General features: G+C 42.4%; 1 protein-coding gene across 5 annotated transcripts in view; it reads right to left on the bottom strand.

Moving 5' to 3' along the window:
- sema6a (sema domain, transmembrane domain (TM), and cytoplasmic domain, (semaphorin) 6A) overlaps positions 1 to 20,858 on the bottom strand; it is a 126,230-nt gene that overhangs the window by 65,033 nt on the left and 40,339 nt on the right. For all 5 annotated transcript variants that reach the window (XM_053871013.1, XM_053871014.1, XM_053871017.1 and 2 more), the window contains one exon: positions 952 to 1,102. In XM_053871013.1, the coding sequence (XP_053726988.1) occupies positions 952 to 1,051 (100 nt within the window). In that variant the 5' untranslated portion in view covers positions 1,052 to 1,102. The remainder of the gene's footprint in view (positions 1 to 951; positions 1,103 to 20,858) is intronic.

The following is a 20,858-nucleotide window of genomic DNA, read 5'->3' as shown; positions in this document are numbered from 1 at the left end:
GGTCTTGACTACAACACTACGGGCCTCATCTCTAAGAACATTTCATCACACATTTACACAAAGACCATCGATCAAGGTTGTTCAGGGGGCAAAGTTTGTCCAGATGACACTGAACATGAACTCCTTTAGCTCAAGGAAAGCAAAACTGGATCAGCCTTTATATGCTGCAACCTTTAAAATGAGTTTCATTTATTCTTTATTGTCGCATTTTCACCATGATGATCCATGTATATTCCACTCTCCTACCTTTGCTGCTCTGTGCTTCTAACTTGCGTAGGTCAAGGGTGATATTTTCAATGTTACAACAGGACACAGATGTTTTTCCGTGGATACAGATGTCTCTATTTGATCAGACATATTACCAAACTGCCTGCATCTGTGGTCCATGTGTGCCATGACGTATTCAAGTATATAGGACTTAAATGGAGACAACTGTTTTTTGCTTTTAAGACACATTTATTCCGTTCATTCTTGTGTAAGTTATATTTATTGTGTTAGTCTGACTAAAAATGCATGTAAACAGCTTGGTCCGACAACTGGACATTCCAGTTTCTCTTAGTCAGACTACACTTTAATAGCTGGACTAAGCTACTGTAGCAGAGTAGCTCAACTATGACCGGACTAGGTGATGCGCACCGGCACGAAAGTCAGCTACACATTACCTGTTTCATCGAGCTATTGTCTTGTAGGTCATGTAACTGCAGTCAGTGAAGTTGAAAAGTCCAGTTGCTAGACAATCCAGTACATATGGGGGATTCATTTCAAAGAACCACAATGCTTTTGCATTCAGCATTATTTGGTGTAACTGGTGGCTTGGAGGTTTTTTTTATTTATTTTTTTGCTCATTATTTTAGTTTCAGCAGCGAGAGCGAGGTCATGATCACATTAACCTTCCAGGTATTTGTTAAAATAATGAAAAATGAATGTGACGATGACTGTAAATATACTCACAGTTTCCGTGCGAGATGCTAATAGGCTGGCTGTCTTCAGGGAAGCCTGCCCCGGCTATTTGCAGTAGCGTGAAGTAGAGTAACAAGGCCTCTGACCTCATGGTCGCATCAACGCTGCTGCCGCTGGTCCACTGCTGCAATTTCACTTCCGCCTGCACAAAGCGAGAAAAACGTTGGTGAGACGATTTAGTACTTCATATTTTCACCCAACAAGTCATTGAGCACAGCTGAGTATGTTTAGTTAGTTAGGGCGATGGCAACATTTGGTAATCTGCAAAGTGTGTAATTATTATGCTGCTGCGATGACTCACGCAAAGTGAATTGGATTAGGATGGCGATATGTGTCATAGTTGGAGATCTATCCGTCCGTGAGTGGATCTTAGAGCAGCCCTTGTTGAGATTAGCCTCTTGTAAAGTAACTGCTGAGTGGGACAGGGTGGCAAGTAGCTCATTTCCCACTTGTCAATCTTCCACTTTGGCAGCAACTCTTCATCTCCAGGCAAAAATGGTGCGTCAATATGGTCGCCAAACATATTCACTCAAGAAAGTCGCCTCTGCAGGGCCGGGCTTTCTTGCTTTTGCTCATCATTCATGGCAGAAATTTAAGCACCAACTGGTGAGTCATTCTGAGAGATAAATAATGTGCAGCATCATCTCATTCTCAAAATAACTACCTGGATATTTCCCTGACAAACACTTAATTTCATTGAGCTCATCGGCTAATGTAATTTATACAAGCTCAACAATATCTTGTTGATCTAAACTCGCCCGCCTTTTGTGGCGACGATAAATCATCCCAGACAATTATTTCAGCCACAATCTAATCAAGAATAAAACGTTTCATTTGCATAATGTTGCCGCTTCATCTCCCCTCGTCTCCATTGAAGCTGCCAGCGCTGAACTCGCACGCGGTACGGAATGAAGTGACTTAATTGATCTTATTGGTAGGAATTGTTTATCCCTTGCTATTTTTGGTGTATCATTTTTTCACATGTCCAAGCTGGGAGAAAGAGAAAGCCAGAGGAGAGCTACTCCCGTCTTCTTTGTCAGGCCCTTCTCTAGCTCACCATTCCCTTTCCCTCTCCCTCCATGCTCTTGTGAATCTCATTCAGCAGCCGAATGAAAACACTATTCAATGGGAGAATCACTTTAACACTGAGGAGAATACCAATCCTAAAGCCTGGATACGACCTTGATCTCAGGAGCCGCTCCACTTCTCTGCCTCCTTTCTCTCTGTTTGGCCTACACCTCTTATCCCTACACAGCTCTGCCCCACCCTCTCTACTGTTATTGGGTGGCAACAATAATGAGAGTTCCTTTCACAGAGTGAAAGTTGAGGTGCTCCGTTACGACCCAATGGTAAATAAATCTGAACTTTGCACTTGTAGTCACAACAAAATGAAGAAGTTGAAGTGAAAGTTCTCAAGTTATTGGTGAACATAAGTGATGGAAAGAGGTAACCGTCTGGGTCACATGGAAGTAGTGACTAATATGAAGACCAGGCTCAAAAGCAATGCGCTGTATGGAGAGCAAAAAGCACTCACATCCCAGCTAGACACAGGAGACAGGCAGTGCACTTCCTTTAAAACCACTGAGAGACCGCAGACCTCTGTTAATTAAAACAATACTATTATTATAAAACAATACTTTTTTTGCATTTGAAAAGGTGTCAACATCACAAATGTGTGGACAGCAGCTGGCAGTGACATTCTGGAACCCATTTAGGCAACACATTTTGTCGCAAGCAAAGATAAATGGAGGGACTAAAATGATGACTTGTTCCACTACCAGGAACTCTTGAACATTTCATTTGAAGTCATTGAAATCCATTCATCAATCCCTTATAATACTATAAGACAAACAGTGGCGAACACATATCAACGTTGATCATATGACTTGTCAAGAAAATTCCAAATGCTACTCATTTAAGTTGCAGTCGCTCCATATTGATACACTGTTCACATCATCCACAGTAGTCAACCTGTCCACAGTGTTCTCAGCCTCTCTCAGACTCTCATTCCAGTTTCACACCATCAACACCCCGCACCACCACCTGAGAAAACTCACACTGCTTTACCATTAGTGTCTACACTGGCTGCATCCTTGTCCATGGCCTCAGGTATCTACTACTGCACCTCCCTTCTCCTTGGTCTCCCTCAAAAATCCCTTCACAAACATCCACTTGTCCATCACCCAGCTGATCCGATCATCACAAGAACGCCCACATCAGCCCCATCCTTCCACAACATCACTGGCTTCCACTTGAAAAATAGACTTCAAACTCCTCCCAAAGCCGTCCATAACCTTGCACCTCCCCACAGTACCTGTCAGATCTCATCCACGATGCCTCCCCAGCTCAATTCCTCAGATCTGCTGGCTCCATCCATCTCAACGTCCACCCGCCTTCGGTACTTCGAGGAGCACAGTCTTCAGTCACTCTGGAACTCCCCACCCCTTCATATCTGACATCCTACTGGCTTTAAAACTCACCCATCTACTTAAACTTTCAGTTTATGTATCCGGCACATAACATTGTTTTATCCTTTTACTTTTTATAAATGCAGTGCATTATTATTAAACACAGCACAGCAGAAATAAGGCAAACCTGTTATTTCATGCGCACGGTTAATGGAAATAATGGCCAGTTGCAATAGTCCCATGGAAAGATCATTTGTTTTGGTCAGACTCCGGAAGTGATGCATATCTCCCATCTCCATCGGGGCCGTATAATAGAGCCTGTTGGGCAGACCATCCCACACTGTCTCCTGTGATCCTCAAAGTAAATCGAGCACAAAATGACTTAAGTGAAAGCCCAAGTCTTCCACTGGCCCTTTCATTACCTGCTGCCACACATGACTAACAGCAGGGAGCAACAGTCACTCTTTAACGAATCACTCTCTTTTTGTGGAGGATGAAATTGCTTCCGTGTGTCTGACTTCAAGGGTGTGTGTGTGTGCACATGTGTGCGTGTTAACGTCATGGTAACCATCTTGACGTGGAAAATTGCGTAGCGGACCTGGGTAGTCTTGATTTCAGCGCTACGGTGGAGGGCTTCTTCTAACCGTCGGTGGCCATATGTGGACGTGATGTTAAAGCTGGCGCAAAATAGATAGCTGGCACAGGCGTGTTGCTAAGGTAAGGACCTGCCAATCACAAAAAAGCGCATCTGTCTCCATCATATAATAGACTCCAACAGGCTGTGATTCACAAAATAAGGGTGAAATTGCTTTACATCTGTCAGGAGAGGAGCAGCGCGAGCGCGTAACTACTGAAGAGCAGGGAAGAGGAACAGCAACTAAGTGCTCGAGTTCAAGTATTTTGGATTCTCTTTTTCTTCTCCAGCGAAGACAAAATTAAATTTAGTAGGAATCATAAGTTTGAAATTGAAAGTTATTCATCACAAGTTTTGGAAAAATGGTTCAGCGTTGCACTCAGTTTTCAGTTGAAGAGGATTTTTTTTTAAATCTTTTTATTAAAGAATGGCATATAATATCACATACACACATTGTAATAGACGTTTCTATTATGATTCCCAGTCTCTTGGATTTTACACATTGCTTGCACTCAATGGGTTTGCATCCATGGACCAGAAGTCTGGGTATCTCTATCAACATTGCCATTTTCGTTTTGATTTTTTCTTACATGACAATAAAACAACATAACAACAGAGTAAGGGAGCACACATTTTCAAAGAAATAATGAAATCTATAACAGGTTTGCTTTACATCTTTCCTCAGGTGAAATCACTTCTTACAGGTTTGACATATTCAGTCCATTTTGACCATATCTTATAAATTTTGTGTTCCATTGGGAGAGCACACGTCAACTTTTCCATGATGTCATCATGAACAGTACTTTTTTTTGTCATCTCTCAGTACGGATTTCTTTCAGGTCGTATCTCTTATGGAGGCTTAAAACCTTTATCTTGGGGAACAATGTTAAAAAATAATAACTGGAATGAAAGAAACAACTTCTTAAATATCATCTTTTAGGCAACAGCAGCTAAAGTTCGTCCCTCCAAATCACGACCTGATTCTGCGTGCTTATTGTATCTTATCGATAGCTAAGAGCTGCACCCCAGTAATTCAGAGAGAGTCATATTCAAAATGACAGTCAATGAAAGTCTATTAAGGTTTAGTTTCGCCAACCACAATTAATTATTAACACATTTCAAAGCGATAGCAGATTGAAGCTGTAAAAACAATCGATGCTGTAAAATGAACAGCAAGCGTCCCTCTTTTAAAGTCCGACAATTTCACGCTCCCCAACTATCAAAGGCAATATGCCGCTACCGAAACCACAGCACAGGTGGAAGCTGGTGGGTTTCCTGCCTTGTAAACACAGGCCAGTAAAAACAACCAGGGTTTGCCGGAGAACTGCGACTTCCCCTCAGACTTTTAGAAGATAATTTGTTGTGGGAAAATTAGCTGCGATATCCTGAGTTGCGCGAGCGCGTGCTTCTCTGATGATGTGTGCGTGAGGGTTGGCAGCAGCAGGGAGAGGTGAGAGTTAATCAAGCCGCACGCTGGCAGGAAGCCACTAGCAGGTAATAAAAACACCAGGACCCCCCAGAAGTATTCCACACACACACTGGCATCTAATGAATAACTTCGCATATAAGGGCACTCTCTCACACAAGCATGCAGCCAGTGGATTATTCCAGACGCAGATCATCTTTAAATCCCAGCACAAGTGCTTAAACACATCTACTTCCCTTCTGTGGAATGGGCAGCCCCCAGGAGAGCCACTCTCCCAAACTACATGAGCTCCAACAATAAACACATTATCTGGCCTAATGATGCTTTTGCTACTGCTAATACATCATCGTGTCTGCTTGAGGAACGTTTGTCCACCGCTGACAAGGTCAGGCTCCACCCGGGGAAATGAAGGAAACGTTGCTTAACATTTATTTTTGTCAGTCAGGCTCACTGCCCTCATCACACTTTAGGACACACACACACGCATTAGGGGACTCTACGCTCACCTTCTGGAGGTCCCTGCTGTGATTCTCATCAGCGGAGCCAAGTGTGAAGCTGCCGCTTAATTACGACCGTGCTGACCTGCTGATGATGCTTTAACATGTGTTCGTGTGCATTTTGTTGTGTCGATCAATCATCTGGTTGACCCTTGTCAGTGTTCTCCTTGCAAGTACAGTGAAACACATGCAGCTATGGCACATTTTACATGCACAATGGATCCAAAACTGCGTGTATATCATGCTGATGTTAAACCACGTGCAGCAGGATTACATTCAGGACAATAGATCTGTGTAGTAGCATCACATTTAGCCTGAATAAAGTGAATTGATTTGTTGAAATATGCTTCATAACCATATGTAAAATACATGGCAGAAACAAATGTTAGGTGTTGCGATTTGAGTAGTGTGTGCATTGCTATTACAAATGAAACACAGGTTAATACCTTTAATTATTGTGACAGTTCAGTATATATTTTAATTAAAGTTTGATAAAGTGTACAGAAATATCATGTGCTCCCACCGAATAACAAGTGGTACGTGCAGGAAATACTAATCTGTTATATGAGCTCACAAATGTAAAGTGTTGGTTAACAGTAGTAACAATATTGTATTATTTGGTGGTCTGCAGTTGAGTTTTCGATGGGTGGTGCAGCAGACTATAAGAACAAAAGTGATTTTATTGGCCCATGGTGAACAGCAGGGTGAGGGCGAAAACTCCTCAAACTCCTACAGTTTGACAGTTTCATGGCGTCTCACAGCAGGAGAACAACCTTACACACAACCATGAATGTTTCAACTCCAAGTCTGAACCAGTAAATCCTGGACGCTTTTACAACTTATTCACATTAATGCGACACTGCGAACAGAATGCAGCTCTAAAACCCACCTGCTCTTGGTTATGAAAGTCAACACAGAGTTTGGGGTAGGGTGAGGAAACTTAAAGAAGTTGTAAAGAAGCAGGAGTAGCACCATATGGGAATATAAAACGGTCCGGTTCTTCTGTTCTCGCCTCCTAGACAGGCATGATACCCTGGCAGGTGTTTACAACTGTCAACCTTTCCCTGATAAATCCAAAGGCAAAGACAGAGGGAGCCGTCTTGGTTGAACCCACGACGCCATGATGAGAGGAACCAAATGGAAACAGAGGAATAAAGAGATTCTGTTCATGGGAGCAGCAGTGTCTTAAACAGACACACAACTACAAACACACATAAAAAATAAAATACTGGTATTTCCCTTTTGGTCTTTTTTGGGGCCTGGCGGATGTTTAAAGTGCATATGAGAATGAAAGTAATCCATCATGATTTTATTGTAGAAAGACAATGAGGTGGACATGAATGAGGCACCCTGTCGCTGTGAGGCCTTTAGCGAAACAGAGGACCAAATGAGAGACTGTCTCCCTCTAAAGAGTTGACGGATTGATTCTGGAAGTGAGCCAGCCACTGCTCAAAGACGACAGGGAGCCAGAGACAGAGCAGCAGCAAGGGAGCTGAAGCGAAATACAACAGTACTTTCACAAAGGCAATAAGTGACTGGAGATAAGCTGTTATCGCTCTAATGCTGGCTCTCTGATCTCAGACACATTCGGCTCAAACATGCATTTGTGTGCGTCTTAATTATTGCAACAATCCCCCGCCTCAAACCGTTGCATATCCCTTTCATTCATGACACATCTGACGGCAAAATCAACTCGATTCTGAGACTGAGAAAAAGTGCCGTCAAGGTGTAACTGGACGGAAAGACAGATGAGTATGACATCATTGCACTGCCAGTACAAATCATCTGGGCGGAACAGGATGAGAGGAGATAAGCACCTGCAAGCCACGACCGTGTTTTAAGTAGGTCGAGAGTCTTGTTGGACTGCTGGCGGGGATTGCTCTCCCCAAATTCCTCCTAAACACCTCAAGATGGTGCGACTCTCTTACTGCTCACACAAAAAGGCAGTTACTCAGCCGCTTCTCACTCTGTTTTAAAAAAATAGTTCCACACAGGGATTGGCTCGAATAAAAAATAATGAGGTTGAAAACGAAAAGAGATAGAGTTGCATGAATACATCAGCTATTGTCCTCGTTCCTGATAACTAAGAGGCGTTCCGACCGCCAGCTTCATAAAAGGCAAATATCCATTTCACATCAGGGCAATTACGTTAGATTGCAATTGAAGTAGTTCCCTATATCACCTCTCAAAGTTGCCGCACATATAATATGACCACCTCCGCAGCATGGGAGTGAGTAATTTGTTCTTTTGTTGCCAAAATTGGAGCTTTTTCTTGGCAAAAAAAAAACGACCTTGTCCACACGAAAATTCAATTTTGCTCATTTTCAGCACAAGCCTGTGTCACTGTGTCACTGGCACTGTAATGCTCAAGCGAAAACCGGAGAAAAAGCCCTAGTGAATGTGCATAAAAGCTGGTGTTCAGTGTACAAACCACCGCAGAACAACAATACAAATATGGTGAGCAAATGGAACACTACATTGTCGATGCTGGTGTGGACTGCAGAACCAACAATAATCTGTAGTCCAGCCGTTTCTGAGGAGAGACTGGGGTTAGCAAAGCAGGGTGTAACATCATCCCTTCAATAGGTTTGGGTTGTGGCGACGTGGAAACTTTGTATTCAAATCCATTCATGTTGGGACCTGGTTCTAGAAATGGGTCGTTTCAATAGCCATTTTGAGTGGCGCCTTTCCAATACTCGACCTGCGTGGAGCTTTCGGGTGGAAAGGCCCTGAAACGACTTCAATTTGTGCTTCTGAAGCATCAGAACCTATTCACGGATGTATGGTATAGAGCTCTGACACGAAGACAAGAAGAAGAAAGTGTGTAGGCTTTCATAGGGAGTAGCTACGATGGATAACAGGAACAATGGATGCTCACTAGAGAACACATAAGAAACAATGAAAATAAAGTCAGGGTAAATTTGTGGCTAATGTTTGCCTGCGAATGCTTGGACCCTGACTTCAATCTCACCTAACATGTTGCCCATAAATAAGCATAGCAGTTGGCCTGGTGTAACCTTCACTGGGAACGGTATTCTATGCGCGCAGTGCAGGAAAATGCATGGAATTATTTGTGTAGCATAAGGTCGCTAATGTTGACCACAGAGTCAATGGTCATGGTTGTCATGTCGCTAATATACAGCAGGTGGACATAATGTCATTGGTAAACAATTATTCGGCATCTAATGTTATTTTCATGTAGAAAAGACAGTTGAAATGGCAAAAGCTGAGGGCTGCACAACACACCTACACATGACTGTAATTCCCTCCACCTGCCTTCTCTTTCTAAACCCTGATTGTTTTTTTGCTCTTTCTGTATTTTTCAATATTGCATCAAAACAATCCCCTGTTCGGATGCACACTCACCAACAAAGCGCAACACGCGACACACAAAAAGAGGAGAGCGTAAAGGCTTGATCTCCACAAAGAAAAAAAGGTGGCACATTTAAATATCAGAACCTTTTCCAAGGCTGTCAATCACCACCCACCATGAAACAGGCCGGGCGGCTCAATGAGTCTGCGAGCAGCTGATACCGAGCAGTGTGGTCAAATCAGAGCAAATGGCCACTGATAAGGACATATTTGGTAGCACATGGCCTTTTCGGGCTCTGTCTCTGATCTGATTATCTACTGGGTCTGACGCGACTGTCTGGCTGGATCTCTAAACCAGCCCTGCTTGTCCTATTAAACTCTCGTGGGTGACACAAATTTTGTCTATTCACTCAGCATTGGTGCTGAATGTGCAACAACAGCATGAAAATGAACCATAATGCAATGATCCTGAGAGTCATTTTAACACACGTTTCAAGGCCCCAGAAGGGAACGGTGACCTGGACCTTCTGGTGTTGCACTCCAGACACTCTTTAATCTTGTTAAATAAACTGACGTAAGTCTCAAAATGTGCCTTGGTGCAGCAGAGAGAGTTGATGATTCACCTTTTGATATTTAATTTTTTTTTTTCCTGAACAAAAATATGTTCTTGGATGGAGCCAATTCGAAGTTCACTAGCGGGACAGTTTGAAAACAGATAAAGAAGGGGGCGCTGTTTATGAGGAAATTTTCCTCTAATTTAATTCAGAAGGACCACTAAAGGCTCCAGTTCAAAAGAATAGAATAGAAATGAATCTCTGCCAAAGGCTTTTTAATTGGTAACTAACCTTGATAAATAAATGGCTTCCTCCAATAATACTCTCCAAGAAAGTCTTACCTTTTGCCTGTACATACATTAAGCGTTTAGGTATCATTTGTCTGTTATTAAACTGAGAATTAACTCAAATATTTTTTGAAACAAAAAGTGCCGTGGTAAAGCAGAGGCCAGTGTAAAGATGAGTCGCTCGGTCAGGTGCTATTTATAAGCGGTGTCCTGCACTTGCCCTTGGGGTCACCTCTGTTCACGGAGCAACAGAAGAAAATAAATAGCAGTAAACATGTTAGAATGTCAGAGAGCTAAATGCCACATTAGCTCTGGAGGGTAAAAGACGAAGAGGGATGATAGAATAACTGAAGCACCAGCGTCCTGTGGAGCGGCGATGGGGCGTTGGATCTGTCACACACAATTTTATTTGGAGCCTGACTATGAAGGCCGACTGCGGGGTTCCTCCAGGTGGAGCTGAACCACTCTTAGCTATGCTTAGTCATGTTAGAGAGCTTAGAGGGAGGCGAGCCAAGCTTTAAATTAGGCTGCCTGAAGCTAGAGAAAAGACAATATGTTAGCGACTGCGTGTCCAATTGAGGGTACGCTGAATGTAGAAGCCAACATCTAGGTAGGTATTCACCAACAGCTCCTCGGGCATCTGTCCTCAATGAGCAACCTGTCAGCAAGGACGCAGAGAAATCCATTCAAGTAGCTCCAAATCTTGAAATGATTTGTACGCGTCATGTCTCAAACTCCGTCGCCAGCGAGGCTACGTAGACCCAAGCGGCAGGTTCGTTCAGTCACAGCAGAAGTTGACAGACTGTTTGAACACGAGTAGAACGAGTCGGTTTTCTTAGTTTTCCCACAAATAAAGGAGAAGGGGAAATCAATAATGACGCTGATGAATATTGTGTGGCGGGAGCTGGATGGATATAGCCCAGGCGCCTCGACAGACTCCAGCTGTAAATGAGAAAAGTCTCCAAGTCAATATTCGGCAGCTGCTTGCTAAGTGCTTATTAGAAAGGAAGGGGAGTCCGTATCCACAACGGACTCAATCGCCAGAGGGTGAAGAGGAAAATGACGATTGTTAACTATGAATTTGTCGACTCGCATTTATTCAATCTCCATATGCTAATTCAGATTCAAATATGATGGGAAAAGTTGCCCACAATCACGCAACTTCACTCAGATAACAGTTGCCCTTGACTGTGCAATTCCATTAGCTAAAGCCAAAAGATTGTGAGCCGCACACTCACGCAAAACAGAGATAGCGCCTTTCATTAAAGGTGGTACGTGGTCCAGCAAATACTGCGAGCCACAGGAGGATGTATCTCGAACTTACCCGTGTCAGTGCTCAATTAATGTTCAGAAGCGTCAAAGGAACGCTCACACGTTCTTTATTCCTGAGTTACATCCCCACATTGTTATTTCGCTTTTACTGAAGTAGAAAAGTTGACGCTAATTTCCAATAGTGTTCACAAGAACGGCACAAAGGGCTTCTTTAAGTGTGTCCCAGTTCTGCCATTTAAATCGAGGGAGAATTCTTGAGACATATTTGAAGGACTTTATCAAGCTGCATCTAAATGGAGCAAGACTGGAATGATGTCTGATCAGCTGCTCCTCAGAACAGACTTTTTATCTTGCTGTTAATTTGAGCTAGCTTACATGCGGAGCTACAATGCATAGATGAAGCTCACAGAAGTCTTTTCAAACCGCTTTATGATTTGCTATTTCATCACACGTGAAGATCTCAGGGCGTCTTGTAGATAGGTTATTTACGCCGCAGAGGTTTTGTTCCTGCATACGCCTGTTAAATCACGCAGCTGTTTTTCACTGTGTTCTATCTCTCACCACAAACTGGGAAAACAGGCACAGGTATTAGAGGGCGGCCTGCAGGGACTGCAGAAGAGGCGTGATGGGGGTTTTGTGCCGTCTCCATCTGGCACGGTCTCACATCTCGCAGCATCCTGCTTCTTTGTACATACGCCGTCCTGGAGCTTTTCTGAGGAGTGAACGCACCTGCGTCCCATTGTTCCGCCTCAACTCATCCTTTAAATGTGGCGCTAGCTACAAGTGTTTAAATGTGACACAAGATAAATTAGACTCTTTTTGAAGGCTGCTTTGTGGCTTTCGTCACAATTTTCTCGAATCTTTTTGGGGTTTTAAATAAAGTTATTTTTCGTTTTGGTTACAAACAGCAGGAAGTTGTACTTTTATTGATGATTTACTGATGAATTTTGTGTGGGGCTTCAATTTCTTTCTTTTTTAGTCTGAATGAACTTGGTTTGAAGTTATTTATTGATAAAAATGAGACTTACTCCTAATCAATCTATCAGCATGAAATAGCAAAGACCACACCCACACTAGGCACTTGGACACCCCAGCTTCCTACTCCACAGTCATTATCGCTATAAAGCAACCCAGATGTGAGGCGAAACACCAAACTGTCTTGGAACAGCGTTTTCTTATCCCCGTCCACAGGCTGCACAAACATCGCTGGCTCATTTTCAGAAGATTCTACAGCAGAATATGACACCATCCTAACCGTTCTGTCTGTTGGTGTCAGTACCTATCCTCCTCAAGTCCCTAGCACACCCCAGGAGGCTCCTGAACCAGGGACATGCGTGTATATAGAGAGAGACCCCCTGCACCTTCTGCCACCCACTCTCCACAGCCCCACTCCACCCACACACTTTTTTCTTCATTCTTAAACTGTTTTTCGTCCACACACCCCAAATGTGTCTGACGGGGGATTTATTTTTTTATTTATTTACTTGTGAGAACTGTTCCCCACCCTGAACCACAGCCCCTCCCACCTGCCCTCACGTCGGCCAGAGTGGTGCTCCTTCTTTTTGGATATGGATGTTAAAAAGCACACCGAATGGCCATGTTATTTTGTTTGATAGTTTGTATTAGCTCAGGGGAAGAACCAATTGAATTTTAAAGACTAAGGCCTGAGGCAAACCAGCATCTTGAGGTGCCTCAGGGTTGTGCTCTGACCACTATTCCACACCGATATGGCATGTAAATACGCTCCACAGTTTCAACCAAGTGATGTTGAATAGACGTGGGCAATATTTTTGCCACAAAAGACACATGCCTTTGTGTTTTATTACAGCAATTTTTAGAATCTTCGAAATCCAACAACTACAAAAATAATAATAATAACAATATAATAATATAATATATAAAAATATATAATAAAAAGTGTTCTGGTAGAGCACCAGCCCCACAAATCTCGACTCACATGTCTGTCCTCAATTATTTGCCTCATTTACAGTAAAACAAATGTTTTTGCTCACACACAGTCCAAAACCCATGTTGCGATTCACGCCAGACCTCCATCACCCATTTTACAGAATAAACAGAAGCAAATAAAAATAATAATGCTAACATTTTTTATTATTTTATTTATTATAATAAGCAGTCCTTCTGCATGATTTCTGCATACCTCATTGATAGAGTGTTTTGGTCCACCTACTCCTCACCAGCGTCACGACACACATAATACAAGCGATAAAAGCCTTTCCTCGCCAATCTTGTTGTAAGGCTTAGTCATTACAAATGATGTAGTGCCTTAAAAGGTCTGCAAATGTTCCTCCGTTTAATTTCCTGTTTTAATATCTCGTAGATAATTTCAGCTCAGTTAATGGAATTTTTGCTTCCAGTTTGGTTTGATGCATGTCCCATTACGGCGAGTGTCTCAGCCTGTGTCCCTGCTGATAACTGGCTAGCTGGTGTTCCGATCCACAGTCGCCGCCCAATCAGATCGGGCCGAGCATGATGCTAATCTCTATTAAGGTAATGCGGTTGCCATGAGTCCTGGTACGGAGCTCACACACACACACACACACACACACACACATCCCAGCCCAGACTCCTTTATTACATCTCTGCCTCTTCATGTTGACGTAGTTTAAACTAACATGTTCTGCAAGTCATTTTTTTCTCTTCCCTTTACGGCTATAAATTTGTCTTCGTATTCAGTAAAGACTCCCATCTTGCTGACTCATCTCTCAATTTCCCTCCATGACAGAAACCACATTTTTTTTTTTTTTATAATGGTGGATAAAATGAGTGAAATTAAATTACATTCAGTGTGAGCCTGTGGTATTGTTTAGCTGATACGTATCTTGTTTGCTGTTAGTGCATCATATCCACTGGCATTATGAGTCTCAGATAAACCAGGACATTCTATCCCGCTGCTTTCGCCGGTCACATTCACAGACAACCGCCACATAGATATTGTATTGCAAATGCATAGAGGGATCCAGTCTGAACGCTGTTATCTCCCCTGACCACATTGAGAAGCAACGCTACGAGCATCCAGCACTGAACTAATGAGCAGGACTGCCAAGCCCAGACAAGAACATTGCTGAAAGAAACATACAAATACAGGAAGAGCAAGAATATGTGAAACGTGGAAACTAAAAACATCATCCACACTAATACATTTGGTGCAATATTACCAACATTTTGTCGGAGCACCATAAAGGCTCCACATTACAAACAGATCTGGATGGGGCGGAGCTTTCTATCCGTATTGCAGGATCGATCCGTCCATATTTCCGCAAGTATAGTACGGGCCAAACGGAGCAGAACCACCAGAAACTGTGGGGGCAGTGTTGCTGTTGCTACCCGATATGTATGTCTCTAATGAGACAAGCAGACATAACTATGGTGGAAATTCTTTGTCCTCCAGTCGCGATATATTTATCGGCCGCACCGATCACCGCCATCTACAGAGCAGCCTCCGTTTTCCTCTTTTGTGCAAGGGGTATGTTATCAATACTTATTCCATAGTCGCCATGTTAGTTTTTGTGTTTGTAGTGGTCATAAACCTTGGACTTAGAGCTGCCCCCCGGGGGACATATCGAGAACTGCAATGCCAATGTAAAGCACGCATGGAGGCTTGAGATTTTTGGAATGGACAGATGCATTCTGGTACGTTTCAGGAGCATAACTGGGCCTTAAAGACCCTTGAAGGTTCAGACAACCATAGACATTGGTGGGTAACACCAGTCCTGTGCATCACATGCATCTGTTCAGTCAAGAACGCACTTTGAAATGTGTTTGTTGGAAATCATGGTTTGTTGGAATTCATTCTTAAATCCAATGACATGGGATGAGAGTGCCAGCTATTTAGTGAGAAAGAAGAAAATCAGATTAAGCATATAAGAAATGATAAGAATCAGCAACGTGAAGTGAAGCTTATAATCCTTTGAGAAACCAACGTATTGGCTTTTTAACCTCATTAGCGCCAAGCCAATGAGTGCAATTCAACATCGTTGTGTGTATAAGAACAAAGCTGGAGACTATTATGTCTGCAAGAGGGAGCTGTAAGATAACCGTCAGTGTACAGTGAAACGCCTCGAGAGGTTCAATTCAGTGGCATCTAGTGCTATAATTGGTGTCGGCAGTCCAGTCAAACAATAGATGAACAGATGATCTACATTGAGGAATCGACCTGCAGCTCGTCCTGCTTCACTGTAGGAGCAGATATTAGGGCTTAAAAAACAGAGCAGTGAGAGGAAACTGGCTTTCCAGCCTCTAGCTTCACTTCACTCATTTATATTTTATTGTTTCATTATTGTCTTGCCCAGCCACAGGCCTGAACAGCCAATATTGGACCATGGTCAACCTCCCAAAAATTTGGTTCTGTCTGCAAAATATTATTAGCCAAGACTTCAGTTCACTACGCACATTGTAAACATCACAGAAAAATCCGTCTACAACCCAAGTTTAGAGCAATTTTGTTGAATTCATTTTGTTCGTAATCCAGCAAAATAATAAGGATCAAAACTAAATACACAACAAGACACAGCTTGTCACATTCTGAAATCTCAAAGCTGTAAAATGGTTGGAATAATTTTGATAAACAACCGGACGACATAATCCGAAACAGTCCAAGATTATTACAAGAAATAAATAGTACTTTTACAACAACAATAATGAAGGGACTAAATAACATTTGCCCTTTGCATTCTTGTGGTTTTTATGATGCATAATTCAAACTTGGTTTTAATTAGTTTATATTTTCGTAAGGGTCTTATGTTGGTTAATTTCAGGCAGCGCCATGTTTTTAATGTCACATAAATTTGCCGATGAGCAAATGCAAGCGAGTCCGGGGTAATAACAATCACTGAATGCCAGATTCACTTAACAAGTTGAATAAACTGTGCCACGGGGGACGTGCTTTCTTTATAATGAGACCACAAAATCAATAGTGAGAAGCTGCTCCTCGTCTCCATAAGTTCATTTACGCATCACTAAAGCCTCCGGCTAAAAGTGAGTCGACTTAAAAATGTAATGCGAGCAGCGCCGACTGAAATAAATTCAATTTCCCTGGTGTTGGCCCGGTTGTAGCTGACTGTAAATGATGTAATGCAGCAGTTTTGCTCCTCTCGCAGACGGGGGTAAATGTACACATGCTAATTATGAATATAATGATGTTTGACAACTACAAATACATAGCTGCGCATGTTCAGGACACTGTGTGATATAATATTATGTGATTAAGAAAGAGCTTTAATGTGTGTTTTTAAGCGTTTTGCCACTTGATCTATAATTCTGCGGTAGTTATGTCGACAAATGGAGGAACCACAAAATGACACGGTAAGCTAGGCGATGGAACGTATAAACTTATACACAAATGATCTCCCTTAAAGTCTCATAAAACAAGGAGAACGGAACTGTGTAAAATTTTATTGTCGCATGACAGCGCCCGTCGCTTACGTCACTCGCTCATTCCCCGACTTTCTGAACAGAAGTTGACGGTTGTCCAATATGTAATTTTCTCTGCTGTGTCACGCGCCTTTGTGATCCCTAACATCTCAAATTGACTGTGTCACGCAATTCTTCTAATGGAAATGTTGCATTAATTTGGCAGCTCCGGCCATACATCACCGCTGTAAATTTCCCCTGTGGGGTCTCGAAACGGAGACGGACTCAAACTCGGTTATGCTGCATTCTAGGAAAAGACACCGGTTGAAAGAGCGACTGGATTATTTTAGAAGTCGGCGTTTCCATCTCCATGTCTTGAGGGAACAACAAATATAACATTTGAATGCACAAATTCTTCGCTGTCAGTTGGCTGGAAACCTAGCAGAAGTAAGTTGCAATGTGCTGGTACAACATTGCAAATCCCATTTTAAATACAGCTTTGTCTCCATTTACCATTCCACTCACTTGAAGTCAAACTATGTCTGTGCTTCCTATTAGAGCCTCCCGGCCTGCATTTTGAAATGACGCCGCATAAGAGAAAACTAGACTGAAACACTTTATTTTTTCTTCTTTTGCCACACTGATTTGGTATCATATTGTCTATGCATCTGTCTACATCTATTTTCCAACACTTATCGCCCACTTCCCAGAATCCTCCTCCGTGTCAGGTTGAGAAAAGCTTGATACACCGAATGGGAAATGGCAATTCCGGGTCGAAATCAGAACCATATCTAACCTGGTTTTTAGTTTTAATGTCTCTGTTAAACATTCACACAACAGATTCATGCTTTATTCCATTGGGATCTGCAGGATTAGCAACCTTTCGAACAGTTCTATGAGGACAGTGTCATGTCCTTAAACTCAAGTTCAAGTTCAATTCAAGTTTCTTGCGATCTGAATTTGAATTCCTCTGTTGTAGTCAGACTAATGTGTTTCTCAGCCGAACTAAGGCAATGGTCAGCATCTCCAACAAGTTATGGGCATCAGCCCATGCTCGCTCACCAAGAGGCATCCTAAATGTCAGACCCACAACAACCAGCATTTCTAGATGTGGAAGAGCGGTGTTCAACTTAAATTAGAAACTTTAATCCTTCCTTGCAAGACAGACGCGTAAGACAGCCTCCAGAAATGGCATAGTTGAGTGAGTTCTGCAGTTTGGACTGAGTCTAAATGTATCATGGGAAATAAGAACGACCGAAAATGAAAAAATGATATCCACTCAATAAGAGAACTAATCCACCAAACACGCTCAATTGAGTTGCAAATAATAAAAGCTGTGCTGCTTTAAATAACCTTGTTCATCACAAAGCACAAGTATATCTGAGATGAATCATAAATGTAACATGACATTTTTCATTCCTCTTAAATAACCCTGAATCGGTAATGCAATTTCAGAAGCATGTTAGCGCTCATTGTCAAGAGAAGACGTGTGGGCAGCAAATGACAATTTGTTCTGAGACCAAAGGACGTATTGGATTCACTTTTCACACTCCTCATCAAAAACCAAACAGTTTCCAAGGTAAACAAGCCTTAGCTTTGCGTGGTTAATTGAATAATCATACATCTGAGACTCAGATGTTTCAGATGTCTTAAACTCACCCAACATTGTGGCTCTATGTTAAATGCTGTTATAAAATGCCCCTAAAGATATGAATAGAGAAACTGACCCTCCAGGAAAGTCTGTCAACTTTAATAGCTGGGGCCATCAAAACAGCATTTAGTCCACAACATATTGTTATTTTTCTGGATTTGCTTCGTGATACAAGAAGGAAATGTATGTTTTTAACGGGAGACATAAATAAGAAAACTCAAAGAGACTATAAGCTATGACTTCAAAGGGGCAAACAACAAAAGTGTTTTCAATATTAGGTTACCAAAGTATTCTGTGCTGTGAAATACCATTCCAAGCGCGTGGGTGAAGCCTGAAAAGCCCGTGCAGGTATATCAAAGTGAATGGCATATTGTGTTTCAGCTAAAATACAATCATGCCCAATACAACTGGATGGTTTTCATGACACAAACCAACACTGAAATAGAATAAAACTTGCGAACAATGCAGCAGCGCAAACCTGATATCTCGCCATCGTAGAGTTGAAGGAGGCGATCGTTTGTAATCTCTTTTCTCTAGTTTCACACCTCACCTCAGTGAATGTTTTTCCACTCCAGAGATGAAGCTTTTAACAGCACGCTCACAACTCATGAATACGTTTTGTGCGTCTTTGTGTTCTGGACGGTCGAGGAGGCTTTTACTTCAGCTACTGTATGGACCTCAGGGGCTTCTCCTGAAAACCTTTCATCTCAACCTCGTAACCCCTCACCGTTTTCCCACACAAGCAACTCTCAAGGTTCTGCTTTTATGACTTGTCGTCAGCCAAGGGGCCGAGGGAGAGGAAGGATAAAAGGAAAGATCAAGCAGTTCTTTTATTCAGCGTCCGAGTGATAATGAATGATGGACGTGTGAGGAGGAGATGGGCAGCCGGGTCCTGCGCACTCCGTCTCTGGTGTCAGTCACAGAGGCGTGGGTGAGCGTCTACCTGCGGCTCTGCACAGCCCAGACAGAGCGGGACAGCGGCCTGTCAAGCCCACTCGCAGGGATAAAGCCAAAATTACGGTTTCTTCTCAATCAAAGCTGAAAAGAAAGTCCAGCTATTCCCTGAACCAGAAGTCTCCAGGAAGCATTTATGGGGGGTACTGAGGGAGTCGTCCGATTACTGAGGAATGACTGCATAGAGAGAACATCACTCTTTATCATCGGATCATTTCGGATTTGGGTAGTTTAGTTGAGGGGGCTTCCAAGGTGACTCTGCTTCTGCTCACAAATGATAGAGTAGTGTATACACACGCTGAGAGCACCAGTAGAGTCTGTGCAATACCTATGAACATGAATGAGTGGGAGAGATCAGAGAAGGAGACGACCAGGTTGGTGCCTTTGGATAACACTTTCTCTGGTGTTTTGGGTCTTAGGCGCCTCAACATGCATGTAAAATGATAATGACAAAGCCGTTGACCGAACTATGTTACATTTAAGAGCTCCCAGCCACCGTGACCCTCCTCCAGTTTCTTCCACTACAGGTCATGATATCACTAAATATTTGAATAATATCAGCCACCTACTTCGCCCCATCACCTCTTCCATCACTGAAAAGTGGCAGTGATGATCTGGTCACTTTTCTTTCCTTAAAACGTCCTGTTTAAAATAGCATATACACCGTTATTGTTTTGGTTATAATTTGCTTGTGTCGTACTCTGACTTTTGACTTTTCACCTGCGACTAATCAGAACAAAGGGTGGTGTGGTCAGAGCAAGGGATGAACAACTTGTCAGCTATAATCCACAACTGAACTTGTCATCTACGACCTCGATGATTCAGGAAGTCATGGCTGTCTTTTCCGCGTATGTGCAAGATAGCTCAATCCATGGTTACAGAAGAAAGGACTGAGGCACCGGGACCAGCGTGACCCAAAACTAATTTAAGTTTGGGAACATTTCACAATGGATCTATTCAAGAATGAAGTGATTTGCCACACAATCCTTTCAGGACTCATTGTGATATTTAAGTGTTTACAGCATTTTTTCTTTCCATTTTTTACTTGCCATTTACAACACTACAATCCAACATGTTGCCGTGTTCATCAACCCATGCATATCATTTGCAGACAAGTCGACTAGATGTTAAAGTAGTCAGTGATAAGTTGACCATAAAAATCGTCATTTTTTTCCCCTTAACACATGAAGCATCCAAATGGTTCTTGTTAAAATGAGATTTTGGGTGTCTAACAGATACTATCAACTCATGTAGCCAGAATTCACTTATGACACTAATAGAAGGGTGAAATAATATACACACTAACATACAGAGTATTATTATCTGCCATTACTAACAAATTATTTTGACAGTTGACAAAAGCAAATTCACAATTTTGGACGATAATTTGCTGTTTAAAAGGTTTTTGCCTTTTCAGGAAAGCACATCCTGTTATTAACCTGACAAACCTCCAATCACGAACGCCGCTTCAATTACACAGCATTCTTTTTTTTTCTCTTCAGTCTTGTAGTCGTAATTGTCTTCTTTCAT

Source organism: Synchiropus splendidus, chromosome 7 (genome assembly GCF_027744825.2).
Source record: "Synchiropus splendidus isolate RoL2022-P1 chromosome 7, RoL_Sspl_1.0, whole genome shotgun sequence".
NCBI classification, from domain to species: domain Eukaryota; kingdom Metazoa; phylum Chordata; class Actinopteri; order Syngnathiformes; family Callionymidae; genus Synchiropus; species Synchiropus splendidus.
Note: the sequence above shows the minus strand (reverse complement) of the source record. Positions and strands in the feature narration are given on the sequence as shown.